The 14,017-nt window shown below is 41.9% G+C and overlaps 1 protein-coding gene across 2 annotated transcripts in view; it reads left to right on the top strand.

The window, feature by feature from the left end:
* KHDRBS3 (KH RNA binding domain containing, signal transduction associated 3) overlaps positions 1 to 14,017 on the top strand; it is a 112,641-nt gene that overhangs the window by 56,054 nt on the left and 42,570 nt on the right. For both annotated transcript variants that reach the window (XR_014159562.1, XM_081874599.1), the window contains exons 3-4: positions 3,610 to 3,726; positions 10,869 to 11,015. Coding sequence is in view for 1 of the 2 variants with exons in the window: in XM_081874599.1 (XP_081730725.1) it covers positions 3,610 to 3,726; positions 10,869 to 11,015 (264 nt within the window). In the remaining variant the exon portion in view is untranslated. The remainder of the gene's footprint in view (positions 1 to 3,609; positions 3,727 to 10,868; positions 11,016 to 14,017) is intronic.

Here is a 14,017-nt window from a genome sequence, read left to right as displayed (position 1 = left end):
ATCTATAAAGTTCAATTTCCCCCCACCCCACTATGCATCATTTTACACTTGTTGAACCTCATTTCTCCTCTTCTTGCATCTTCACCCACTTTGAAGACACACTTCTGGAGTCTTGCAGACTGCTTTGGATTTCATGATTTATTTGCTGGCGTCAGAAAATTTGGCTATTCTACCACTTGCCCCTGACTTCACATTGTTTATATCATTGGCCCCAGTACAGAATCTTGCGGGGAATCCTTTGATTACCACTGTGAGAACTGTTTGTCCTTTCCTCTGTCCCTTAACCAGTTACAAACCTACGAGGCCAGGAACTGGTTGAAGAACAGGAGCTAGAGAATAGGCACAAACAGCTTTTCTTTTTCTCTTTTAATAGTCTGCTTAAAATGGAAACTAGGGTGTGGGTGGAGAGGCTGCAGAGAATATCCTAGACCTGCACGTAGAAGAGAGTTTTTCCATATGCACAGAGTCTTAACAGGAATGCATGTTTCTTAACAGAAATGCACAGATGCATTTCTCGCCATAACGATTACTGATAACCAGACTTACATTGACACAGTTTCAAGTAAACTTTTCTGTTAAGAGGTATTGTGTCAGTCAGGTGACGTCTTGTAAATCTTTCCCCTCACTTACTGCCTGTTGGTATGTTGTGATAGGTCATGAGAATACTGTTTTGGCATCGATTTTATACCACTCTTTCTCTGTTTACACTCCCTCCTGTTTCAGTTTACCTTAGTTGAGCGTTCCCCCTATTCATAAGCTGCTGATATTCATATGGGCATGGACATCTGAACCAGGGCTTGCACCAAAGGAATTGATGTCCATTAATTGCCTTGTTTTCCCTCCAACTCTAACATTCCCATTCTGGTTCTTTCCTAGCTGAAGCCCCATAATGGTGCATGTGAAGTTAGGATTTAATTATTTAATTATTTATTATTATTATTATTGGCCTTATCAAGCATCACTTTAACTTTCACAACATTGAGCCACATTTCCTATTTTATTGCCCATGCACCCATTTCGGAGAGATCCTTTAGGAGATCTTCATGGTCCCTTTTTGTTTTTTTACCCCCTTGAATAAAGTGACTCATCAGCACTGGTCCCAGTACAAGTCTCTTGCGGGGAGCACTACCTGTTAATGATCCATTCTCTGAACTCTCCATTTAGTAGTGATTCTTGTTCTTTAACCAGTTACTAATACACAAAAGGATCCGTCCTCTTCTTTCGTTATAATTTTGAGTGACGGACTTTCTGAACCACTTCTTTCAAAGTCCAAGTACCGTATATAGCGTCCACCAGGTCACCAATATCCAAATGCTTTTTGATACTCTGAAAAGCAAAACAGCAAAACAACCCATCCTTCCAAAAACAACTCTTAAAATGTTGGTGAGATGGCATTGACCTTTGCAGAAACTATGCAAATTCTTATTCAACAAGACCTGTTTTTCTATATGTTGGATGCTCCTTTTTCTTCAATACATTTTCAGACTATTTACGCCCAGATGGGTACGTATCTTGACTGTCTTGTCTTGAAGGATGGTTTAAAATATTCTCAGTTTGGGGGGAAAAGTCAACCAGTGTGAAGATCATGTACTTGCTGTTACCTTATTTGGATTGAGGGAGGAGGTAAGTTGGGCAAATACCACACCAGCTCAACCACCCTGGTGTCAGAGGCTTATGCACTGCAAGTACAACGCAGTATAAACTGGTTGATACTTGTCTTGACAGAGATGACCTCCCGTTTTCATAATGTTCTTTCCACAGTAATTTGGTTACCAGTTAATGTTGCTACCAACCATTGCCTGTGTGTCTGCAGTTAATGGACGTTTCCCCTTAATTTTGCATGCCTAAATTGGCCTGATGTGTTAAGAGAGCAGAGCTCTGTAGGTGCTAGCCTTTTTGAGCCCGCTTCCTCTAGGAAGCCTCCAGGGATTAAGTGTATAGTATCTGCAGAGATCTCTTTACTGACTTCTATTATCCACAGAGGCTTTTCCTCTTCCAATCTACTCAGATATTGAAAGGAGTTGAACTCAATCAGTCACTCTTAAAGGCTTGGTGTACAAAACGGCAGAGTAGCTTCATTGCAAGATATCTCCTAATCTTTTAAACCTGATGGAGCGCTTCCAGCAGCTGCTTGGATGTGGGGAACAATTTGAAGAGGCTAGTGCTAATCCTGTATCAGTTGTTAAGAAATTTCAGGGCTGGATTTCTTGCCAGTGACAAAGGAGTGAGGGGCTAACACAAAAGTTACCCTGGTCCCCTTCGTGGTCAAGTTATGTGCTAACCTTTAACAAGCTTAAGGGAAGGAAGCAGGGAGGGCTGTGATTAAGATTGCTTCCTTATAGTGATGGCACCAACCTCCAGAGTTTCATGCTTTTGTGTTTTGAGCATGCACACATGTACCCACCCTGAGTTGGGCATTTTTGAATTACGCTTAGAACTGCTGCAGTTCACAGTGAGCATGTGTGCATCGATTTAGTGGGGAAATGTCATGTGGCAGAATGGGTTGGAATGAGTGCCACAGCTTCCATTCAATTCCAATCTCCTTAAACTTAGCACACTAGTTTGAGGGTAATCGAGGCTGTTTGGGGCTGCTGTAAACACAGGTACTTCAGCCCCAATGTGAACTCTTAAAAACTGTTCTGCAAGCTTCCCTTGGAAGGAGGAAGAGCCTTCTGTGAAAGGTATTTCTTGGTTCACACTGTGGTGCCCACAGCCTGTTCCTCCCACAGCTCCTTCTGGTCCCTAGAGAAGCTTCACAAACGTGCTTCATTTTTTTGTGTTTTCATTTCTTAATTTAAAAATGTAAGAACAGAAATGCACTCATTGTTTTGCCAAACAAATGCAGACGCGCTTGATAGCCCTGTTGTTGGTTTCACACTTAAGGAATGAGCGTAGGAGCAAGGCTGACTGCTGAGCCAGTTTTAAGTTTACTGCTTCGTACGTTTGCCAAAGTTCAAAGCTGGAAGGAAGCTGGGTTCACACAGCTGGAGAAGAACATAATGGTTTGGAACCTTAACCACAAGTAGAAGGGAACTCATGGAACTTTCCCACAACAGCTGGAGGCACCTTGCGAAAGCAAATACCACCTGTAAGCTGCATCAGCAGCCCTGCACGTTCCAGCTCACCAGTTATCATGGTCCCAATTCTCATGATCCCAAGACTATGTCTGTCCAACTTCCATAGGAATCCACGAAGCAAAGGGGTATCAGTTGACTAATGCTGTCTGGATTGGGGGCTGTGTTCTCGAATGGTTGCTGCTGCTTTTACGTTCCTGCATTTTTCTTCTTCTTGTCTGTGTCAACTGTACTCTTATGCAGTCTTCTCCTCTCCCAAAACTTTTTAACACAGTTACTGCTCAGCATGGAATAACCACAGAAATGATGGTAGCTTTGTTTTCTGTGTCTTGTCCCCCCCCCTCCCCTTTTCTCTATTTCCAGTGGCTCTAAAATTTACAACCCAATACCCTTCTTTATTTTGCAGAAACAGCCAAATGCTGTTTTCAGCAACATTTTTCATACCTGGCATGAATCTTAAGTCACTCTTACAGCTCCTCAGCACTGTGGGTAGTTTTTTATTGCCTTTTTTGTTGTTGCTTGTTTTGTCTTTCAGTTCAACTTTGTGGGGAAACTTTTGGGCCCACGTGGCAATTCTCTGAAGCGCTTGCAAGAAGAGACATTGACAAAAATGTCAATATTGGGAAAAGGATCCATGAGGGACAAGGCAAAGGTAAAATTGCTAGCTGAAGATCATTAGTGTGCACTGTACTGCTGTGTGTGCCTTTCCTCACTGTTTCTAGTATAGTCTGGGGAGATTCAAAGCAAACACAAATCAAGGTGTATATTATAACCCCTTCTCTTGAGTTCTGCCTACATGCTGGCCCTCCGTCTATGGTATATATTCCTCACTTCAGAGGAAATCCCCTGTGGCAATACCTTCTTTATGGATTCAGGCAGCTGTATCGCTGAGTATAATGGCAGGCTCATGGTGGTCTTTGAAACCAGTAGCCGCCCTCTTTACCTGATCACATCTAGCAATGAAGTAGGTGATGTGATGTCACTGTGCTGCATGCTTTCCTGTCTACTCCACTTTGAGGTCCACCACTTGCGAAGGGTGGAGACAGTTGCGTTGCAGCGATGCCGCATCAAACACCTTGTATTAGCGAGCCTTACCAAGGGGTGAGGGGGGTTGGGAGAGAGGAAATGTAAGGCTGTTATTTTCAGAATGACGCACGTTACTCCTTCCTGTATCCAGGAGTGAGGAGGCCAGTAAGTTTATTCCGTGGAGTATTGGGGAGAAGAGTTGGAGGGTCCACGGAGGCCATTCTAGTCCAGCCCCCCTGCACAGTTCAAGAAATCCAGAGCTAGAGCTTGTAGCAAAATACAGATGTCCAGTGGATGTGAAAACACCACTACTATTCCGTAGCAGAAAGTTTTAGTAGGAGAAAGGGCTATAGCTTAATAGTAGAGGAACATTTCCATATGCATGTGATCCCAGGTTCAGTCCCCAGCATCTACAAAGTAGAAGTGGGACTGTCCTCTGTCTAAAACGTTGGGGAGCTGATAGCTGGATGGATCAGTGGTCTGACTCTGTGTAAGGCAGCTTCCTATGTTCCTATATCACCCACTCTGTTCATTAGGAACCTATCAATCTCATTCTCACCCACCCACTACCATTTTGTACCATAAAATGGGCATTCTTGATTTCTTGTGATTGTCCTCAGACGCTCTCAGGTGTGTTGAAAGCATTTACACCCCACCCTTCAGCCAAAAGGGATCTTAAGAGTGGCTTATCAGGCTTACAGTCTACAACCAGGAGCGAAATTATGCACCATCTATACAAGTTTGCTTAATTTGAATAATTGTTCAATGCCTTCTGAGATCTGCCTTGTTAGCTTCCATACTATGTGCTTGAATTCTGCACTGATTCAAATTGTAGAGGCTCTATGCTTGCAGAAGTATATATCAGAAGTGCAGTGGTACCTCGGGTTAAGAACTTAATTCATTCTGGAGGTCCTTTCTTAACCTGAATCTGTTCTTAACCTGAGGTACCACTTCAGCTAATGGGGCCTCCCGCTGCCACCGCATGATTTCTGTGCTCATCCTGAAGCAAAGTTCTTAACCTGAGGTACTACTTCCGGGTTAGCGGAGTCTGTAACCTGAAGCGTCTGTAACCCGAGGTACCACTATATAGTGAATTGCCATTATGATTATTAGAGTGTGAGAGTGTCTTAAGCTCTCGATCGTGTTAAGTCCCACTACTCATTTGCTTCTCATGTAAGTGCTCCCCGTTGGATTGGTTGAAAATCCCGAGTAGAGGAATGCTTGGAAAGTTCTCTCTTGTATCTATTACTGGTTTGCCACAATTATAGAACCAGATGTCTAAATCCCACTTCATTGGCTGGACGTTTCAAATACAATGCTTTTCAGCTATTTTTATGCTTATCCTTCATATGAATAAGCCAAGTGTCTTTGCAAACAAACAAACAAACAAAATCATTCTTTTTTCAATTTACTTGGCCTATGCACATTACCAAGACTTTATTATCTTTTTAATGTGCAGTTTTGTTTTGAATTCTGAGTGCTGCTTTCAGATAATATTGGGACATGCAGGATCGTTCACTAGACTTTTTTTCCCCCACTGCTTTGTTTAGTCTTAAATTATTCAGGAGATTGGAGCTTGTACAGCTTCCCAAGGGAGATTATTAGAGTCTAACAGATCTCACCGTTAAGAAGGATTTTGTGATAGCTGCCTTAGATTTCTCAATTTTAAATTTCTTCTTGCTGGCCTTACCCCTTCTGCCTCCGGACGTCCTTAAATTACTCATAAGCAAAGAATTATCTTCATCTTTCAAAAGCTTACGTCATTATGTGCAAGCAAGACAACCTGCTGCTAAAACTGTTGAATACAAATATTGAGCCTGAAGAATTTGCAACTTTATTCTATAAACAGGAGTGGGGAGCAGCAAAAAAAAAAAAGGGGTAATATTGAGGGAGGCTTTCATTTATATATGTTTTGCTGTTCCTTTTATTACCAGCTTTGACAAGTTTCAGACAGCTAATTATGGCGTGTTAATTCCCCCTGCTCTGAATTTGCTAATCAACTAATCAGATTGCTTTGCTTTTCCATCCAATTTAGGCAGCCTGAATGCTCAAAATTTTACAACAAAAAGATTAGTGGCAATAAGCTGGTGCTGATTGTCATTTCTAAGTAACTCATAATTACGGCACACCGAGAGCAAACACAAGAGCTTTTTAAAAGTCAGTCAGTCAAAACTTCTATTTGTGGACCTATTCAAAGTGAGAGATGCCAGCTCAAGAGTATTTTTAACACTTGCTAAATAGAATAAGGGATACTGTTATGATACCTTAACATGGCAAAGACAAACATGCCATTTCTTTGTAAGTTGGAGAGCCACAGCGCATAGTGAAATATGCTCTGCTTAGTATGTCTGGAGTTGTACATGGTTTTATGCACGGGGCTGCCAGCCTTGACCGCACAGTGTTCAATACCCGTTTCCCACTTCTCTCAGTTTTATTTCTTAAAATCTATATCCATTTTTGTTAGTGTTGAAAGGAAAAATCTACAGGCAGTATGTTACGCCGTTCCTAGTAAAGAAATAAACACTATTGTTGCTTTACCTTGTTCTGACCCAGATTTCCCAAACTTTGGTCTCCAGCTGCTTTTGGACTACAGTTCCCATCATCCCTGACCACTGGTCTTGCTAGCTAGGGATGATGGGAGTTTTAGTCCAAAAACAGCTGGAGACCCAAGTTTGGGAAACACTGTTCTGACCAATGGGTGCAGCAAGATAAGACACTTGATTGTAAAAAGATGGACCAGCCCATCTAACTGCAGTTATCTGATGGTGATTTCTAGGTCCACGGGAGCATTTCCCCCCTGGTTCTGAGGTTGCTTATTTTGCCTCTCTTCCCTTCTTGCGTAAAAGTGTGGGACAGACAGGGACATAGGACCCTAACAGCCTTAATCTTGCCGCCACCACCCTTTCAGTTCTCCATGGTTCACCTTTTGCTTAACCAATATGGATTCTGAGGCTCAGGGGCCTCTACAAAGCATCTGTGCATCTCCGTTGCCAAGCAACAGAGGCAAGAAAGATGAAGCAGAGCGGAAGTAAGGTACTTGGCAAAATGGAAAGCGGAAGAAAAAAAGTTGGAGCAGAATGAAAGCTGCTGGGTGGGGAGTCATCGGCAGCCCAGGAGAAAAATAGGAAAAAGACTTCCCCAGAGCTTCCAGCTCCTGTTTTTTTAAGCTCCGTTCCTTGTGGTTGAAGCAGAGGGCAGAACCTGGTGGATCAGCAAGTAGAGTCTGGCAGGTTAGCAGCAGAGCCAAGATACAACCTGACAGGTCATGGGTGAAGTGTGTTGCAATCTTGTCTTGGGTGGTAAAGCCTGTATTTCATTCTAGTTGAACTGCCAGAAGAGTAAGACGCTTGGCTGGTTGGCAACTTTATTTGGGCAGCAGGGCAGAAGAGAAATTTAACTTCCATTTCTGATTTCAAGAAAAACAGAATTGCTGGATTGCTGGTGTTAAAAGTAGAGTGTTTATATATGTATAGTATAGTATAGTATAGTATAGTATAGTATAGTATAGTATAGTATAGCATAGCATAGCATAGCATAGATTGGGTTGACTTATTTAAAACTTTCCCTTATTGTGCTAAATGCTGTACTTCTTTTCTAGGAAGCCTCCCTCAAAACAAAATATAGTCTTAATTTTATTGGTTCAGCATGTGGTTGGCTACCATCTAACATTCTTCTAGAGGAGTGTGGTGAAGGGTTAATGGCTGACCGAGCACATTGACAGACATGGATTTCTTTTCCAGCATACAAATTTTCCCTTAATTCTACACAGTGAGAGAGAGCCCATGTCTGATCACTTATTGGGGTTGGATGACTTTAATCTACTATTGTTTTTCAATGCCTTAGGGATTTTGCCCATATGACATGAAAGTGATGACCATACCTTGTATTTTGTTCCCAAATTCTAGTCTTCAGAGGCATACACTGAATTTCCATTTAACTATCATGTTTCATAACCATTGACAAATATGTCCTCTGTGGATTCATCTAATCCTGCTTTAAAGTCATCATCCCTGACTATTTGCTATGCTGGCCAATAGTTTGAATTCAATAAATTGATTCTGCCCAAAATCTTACTCTCAGTGCTTGGTACCATTCACTCTGGAATATAGCTATAATGGAGAAAATCACACATAATTCAAGATATGGACCAGGACTAGAACCTCCAGATACTTTTTATGTGATTTGACATTCCTTTATACAACAGAACCATCATTTTCAAGACCACCCTTGCCACAAGCCTGGCAAACCTAGAACTATACTTGGTGATCTGATAAGGTTGATAGTATTTACTAGGACTTTGTTATTTTTACTCATTTCAGCTACTCATTCTATATGCCTATTTTATAGTTTTATTTTTCATATTTATTTTTTTTTTCTGTTGCAATTGTCCCATGTAGTTCTGCTCCTTCTTCCACTTTCCTTTTCGATTCTCACTGGTGGAGGGTTCCAAGTGTTTTAGGGAACTTCCTTGCTGTTTTCCTGTGTGCATCTGGGAAGTAGCAAGCCATTGCCTTTTGGTTTAGGCCAGCTCACTGGGAAGGCCAAGTCCTGCTAAGGGAAGGCTTTTGGGAAAGTTAAGCTCCTTTCCCTTGGGATATCCCTAAGGGGTGTCCTAAATAAAAGGACACATTCTACTCATGTAAAAGCACCAGGCAGGCCCCACAAATAACCCAGAGATGCATTTTAAACAAAAGGACACATTCTACTCATGTAAAAACATGGTGATTCCCGGACCATCCGCGGGCCGGATTTAGAAGGCGATTGGGCCGCATCTGGCCCCCGGGCCTTTGTTTGCCTACCTATGGTCTAAACCAGCCTTTCTCATACCTGTGGGTCCCCAGATGTTGAACTAGAACTCCCATCACCCCTAGCTAGCAAGTCCAGAGCTCAAGGATGATGGGAGTTGTAGTCCAACAACATCTGGGGACCCACAGGTTGAGAACTGCTGGTCTAAACCCTAATCCTTGGTTGCTTCTGGAGTGTATTGATTCCATTTGTTCTGCTTGTTTTGTTTTATGTGCCACCCCCTACCTTTCAGAGCTGGGATGGCTAATAAACTATATCCCTCCAGATGTAGGTGAACTACATCTTCCATCACCTCCGATTATTTGCCACGCTGGCTGGGACTGGTGGGAGTTGGAAGGCCGGCAGCATCTTGAGGGTCACTACTTATCCATCATTGATTTAGACTAGAGGAAGCCTTCATAAGTCAGCTTGCATTAATATGGGGAAAAACAAACAATACAGCTTTAGAAAAAAATCAGTAACTCACATATGCACATATTTTAAGTTGGCTTTCGCTAACCCCGTGCTCCTCCAGAGGTTTTGGGCTACAACTGCCATCAGCTGTAGTCAGCGCAACCGTGCTGACTGCGGCTGATTGGCATTGCAGTCCAGAACATTGGGAGGGTACCAGGTTGGCAAAGTTAGTCTAATGTTGTTGTTGTTTTCTCATTGAGCTAGATTGTAAGCAGTTAATATAGTTCCCAAACAAGGGACTCCTCATGCTGACCCACTGTCCTTGTATTTAATCAAAGCCTTCCACCTTGTCAAATAGTTATTTTCCAAGAAAACTGCTTGGAGGTAGGGAAACCCACAGTTGATGTAATAGATACAGTAGCTCAATGTATACTCATTAATGATTTTCATTGGCCAGCTTGAGCAAATAAATGCAGGATTCCGCTTGTTCGGGGCCTGTTGTTTTGCTTTAGAGATCAAGGAGGTTGCTCGATATTTATTTTCTAATGTCTGCTGCATGTTGGTCGAAAGTCATTGTAGACTCACCACATTGGACTTGATCTGAAAATTATCTGAAGCTTCTTCACGTATTGTGTATTAGAGTGTCTTGACTGTTGTTCCTACTAGATGTACATATTTAGGGTAAGACAAGTATGTTTGTTGCCTCAGTAATGCAGATGCATGCACTGTAATGTATAATGTGTGACCGTGTATGGTGATAGACAGACTTCAAACAGTCAGCGCAGAACTGAATTAGAAGAGTCATATAACAATACGGTAGATAACTGTAGTGCTGAAATGCCTCTTATGATAGTTGTTGTGTTAGGACCAAATGGAATTTCCACACTTGCTAGTCTGTGTGGACTTGTTAAGAACAAAAGAAACTGCCTTATACGAAGTCAGACCACTGGACCATATAGCTCAGTATACAGTGGTGCCCCGCAAGACAAATGCCTCGCAAGACGAAAAACCCGCTAGACGAAAGGGTTTTCCGTTTTTCGAGACGCTTCGCAAGACAAATTTCCCTATGGGCTTGCTTTGCAAGACGAAAACGTCTTGCGAGTTTTTTCCCTTCCCCCCCTTTTCCTAAGCCGCTAATAGCCGCTTAGCCGCTAATAGTCGCTAATAGCGCTAACCCGCTAAGCCGCTAATAGGGATGCTTCGCAAGACGTAAAAACCGCAAGACGAAGAGACTCGCGGAATGAATTATTTTTGTCTTGCGAGGCACCACTGTAGTCTGTACTGACAAGAGGTCTCAAATGTTTTAGAAAATAGTTTTTCACAGGTGCCTTTCCCTTTGTCTTGAATAAAACAGATCATTAACAGGCCCAGGAACAATCCTTTGATTAAACCATAAGGTGCCAATCCATACTGTAAATTTATTTCCAGCCTCGTTTTGGTTGTACGTTTACAATAAATAAATAAATGAACTGTCTTGAAAATGGAAACCATGAATGAAAGGCTTGCTCTCTCTTTTTGCTTTCTTTCCCCCATATGATGAGTTTATATGTAACTTTTCTGTCTTCCCAGGAAGAAGAGTTGAGAAAAAGCGGAGAAGCAAAATACTTCCACCTAAACGATGACCTGCATGTGTTAATTGAAGTGTTTGCCCCACCCGCAGAAGCATATGCTAGAATGGGGCATGCGCTGGAAGAAATCAAGAAGTTCCTCATCCCCGTTAGTACATATTGGAACCTCTTTTATGTCAATATTTACTGCACATGAAGAATCACCTTAGCTTTCATGAATTTTTCCTCCCCCTACCCCCACCCCATAAAATTTTCTGGTTGGAATGTAAATTTCAATTTGAAGGACTCCCTTGGCCAAAACTTTGGTGAACATCTTGGACGTCGTATTTCCGCAAGACACTGCTGGTAGAGATGTGATTTCCTTCCATTGTAATAGCATAACAATGTTTTCCCCACCAAACCCACAAAGCCCTAAGCTGTCACCAGGAAGAATTCAGGCATGTGTGTTGTGTACCATCTGCTCATGGCTAGAAACATATTAGAGCTGTTCTGCCATCATGGAAGACAAAGAGCAGAAGATACTGCCCTGTGCAGAATCAAAAGCATCCCTTGAAATTTCTGCACGTGCTACTGTTTTCTTTTCAGTAGACAATGTGCCTCATTCCATTGCAGTTTTGGGGGACTTAGCATCTACGTGTCACAGTGCTCCATCTATGTCCCTGTCTGTTCAGTGATGGAACATACTAGTGGGGGTTCCGTGGATTTTGGTTAATAATGTCTACCCACATTGGGTAGAATTTCCTGCTCATAAAAAGCTTGCACCAGGACTTTAGCATCAATGCATCAGCCTCCAGATAATTTATTTGCTACTTAGTAGTGTTTCCTGCCAGGCTTACAGTTTTGTTGGAGCTACCCACTTTGTTGAAAAAGCATTTATGTTTTACCAGACTTTGTCTTTCTGATTTTGAAATGATTGATAGGTTAACCAGTTTTTCATTAGGAAATTCCTGTAAGCTGCCTTGATTATGATGATGATAATTAATAATTTTATTATTTATACCCCGCCCATCTGGCTGGGTTTCCCCAGCCACTCTGGGCTGTTCTCAACAAAATACTAAAAACACATTAAAATGATGGTTTGGGAAAGCAGACTAGAACTTTTTTTAATGAACCTGAGCAAACCTGCTACCAAACATGGACCAGCTGTAGCCCCAAGCCTCTACTGAAAGAAAATTCACAAAATTTTTGCTCATTGGGTATCTGTTATGTGGCATCCTTAAGAGCTTTGTTCCCCTTTAAAATTCATACTCCTAGGTACTATTGGGCAACAGTTATTAATAACCAGCATGTGTGCATCAGTATATTTTGGCAAGCAATAGCTGTGCTTCGGTACTTGCTGTTGTATTAATGCAATTATTGTGTTGTTGTGGTTTGTGTTTATGATATGAGTGTCTACTTCAAGTCATATTAACTCCTGGTGAAAATAGCTAAGAGCTTACGATGGGGTTGGCACAGTTATAATCCCTCCCCTAGCGCATTCAGTGAGTACAGTATTGAAGGTGTGAAAATGTTTTTGTTTCATTAAAAATTATTATTAGACTAAGATGCGCTGATGAAGTTGTTCATAGGAGATTTGTGCTAGGTCACGAACCCATCACCAGAATTTCTGGTAATTATCTGTGTCGAGCCTTCAGCTGCAGTTCAGATAATCCATTTGGTAGCAAGTAAAGAGGAGGTTCGCACAGACCTGCGTTTGCTCATTTTTTATTTAAAAATGCACAGTAAACAATGTGTATGCAGCCATACGTAGGAAACTAGGGAGATTATTTTAGATATCTGCATTGCCTTCTCTCAGCTTCACCCAATAGTCTTTGAAGACATTTGTTTTAAGAAGAAGGGAGAAAAATCCAGTCTGTTCCAGTTGTTTGGTTAATGAACTGTTTAAAACCCTAAATTCTGCCAGGATTACTAGCATTTTGAATAAATCTCTTCAGTGGGAAAGGAAACCCACACAGAGCAAGGTTTGGAGTAAGATGAAAGGAGCTATATTGGACTCTGTCATCCCTGTTACTCCTTCACACAGCGCTATCTAACTCAATTATAGAATCCCCTGGAATAGAAATTGAACTCTGAAGTGCTAACATTAGCTCGCTTATCTTTTTTTGTGTGTCCTGGGCAAGGAAGAGTGTGTCCTCTTTGAACATGGAGGAATGCTCATTGCTTTGAAGTCCTCCATGCGGTTGAGAGGAATCCTGTGAACTATGAAATAACTTTGTTTTGGATTTTGTAATACTCTTTGAAAAGGGAACTCTGTGGAGAGTAGGGAAGTTTACTGCCAGAATCTTATTTATGACTTAGAGCTCCCGGCTGGGAATCTTTTGAATATTGGGTATTTTTAAGTCAAACCACTCTCAAACTGACAGTTCAGAGGAATATGAGTAAGGAATTCAGGCAGGATAACCATCTAGAAATAGTTATAGTGATGATAATAATAATAGTAGTAGCAATAATAATAATAATAATAATAATAATGTTTATGCTAAACATGACTACTACCATATTATATCTTCTTTTGGGTAGATTTGTGCTACAGTTTGGGACTTCTTTTAACTTGGTCTGCATATGTGCATGTTTAATTTGTAAATCCGTTGATGCATAGACATTATGTCAAACCCATAGATTCATGAGGGTTCCAGATTCTGTTGACATAACTGTGCTTTTCCTCATACAAGGGTATTTTTTCTTGGGGGGTGTTTGTGTGTAGGGGTATTGGAATTAATGATTCCATCAATAGCAATCGATGATGACAAGTAATTGGAAAATCAATCCATTGGTAGAAGCAGTAAAAGGGTAAAGGGGACCCCTGACCATTAGGTCCAGTTGTGGCCGACTCTGGGGTTGCGGCGCTCATCTCGCTTTACTGGCCAAGGGAGACAACGTACAGCTTCCGGGTCATGTGGCCAGCATGACTAAGCCACTTCTGGCGAACCACAGCAGCGCACAGAAACACCGTTTACCTTCCTGCCAAAGCGGTACCTATTTATCTACTTGCACTTAGACGTGCTTTCAAACTGCTAGGTTGGCAGGAGCAGGGACCGAGCAACGGGAGCTCACCCTGTCGCGGGGATTCGAACCGCCGACCTTCTGATCGGCAAGTCCTAGGCTCTGTGGTTTAACCACTTCTGCAAAAAAGGAGAAACCCGTCTCTGT

This window comes from Podarcis erhardii, assembly GCF_964252035.2.
Source record: "Podarcis erhardii genome assembly, chromosome: 8".
Lineage (NCBI taxonomy): Eukaryota > Metazoa > Chordata > Lepidosauria > Squamata > Lacertidae > Podarcis > Podarcis erhardii.
The sequence above is the reverse complement of the archived record's forward strand: the minus strand, read 5'-3'. Positions and strand labels throughout refer to the sequence as shown.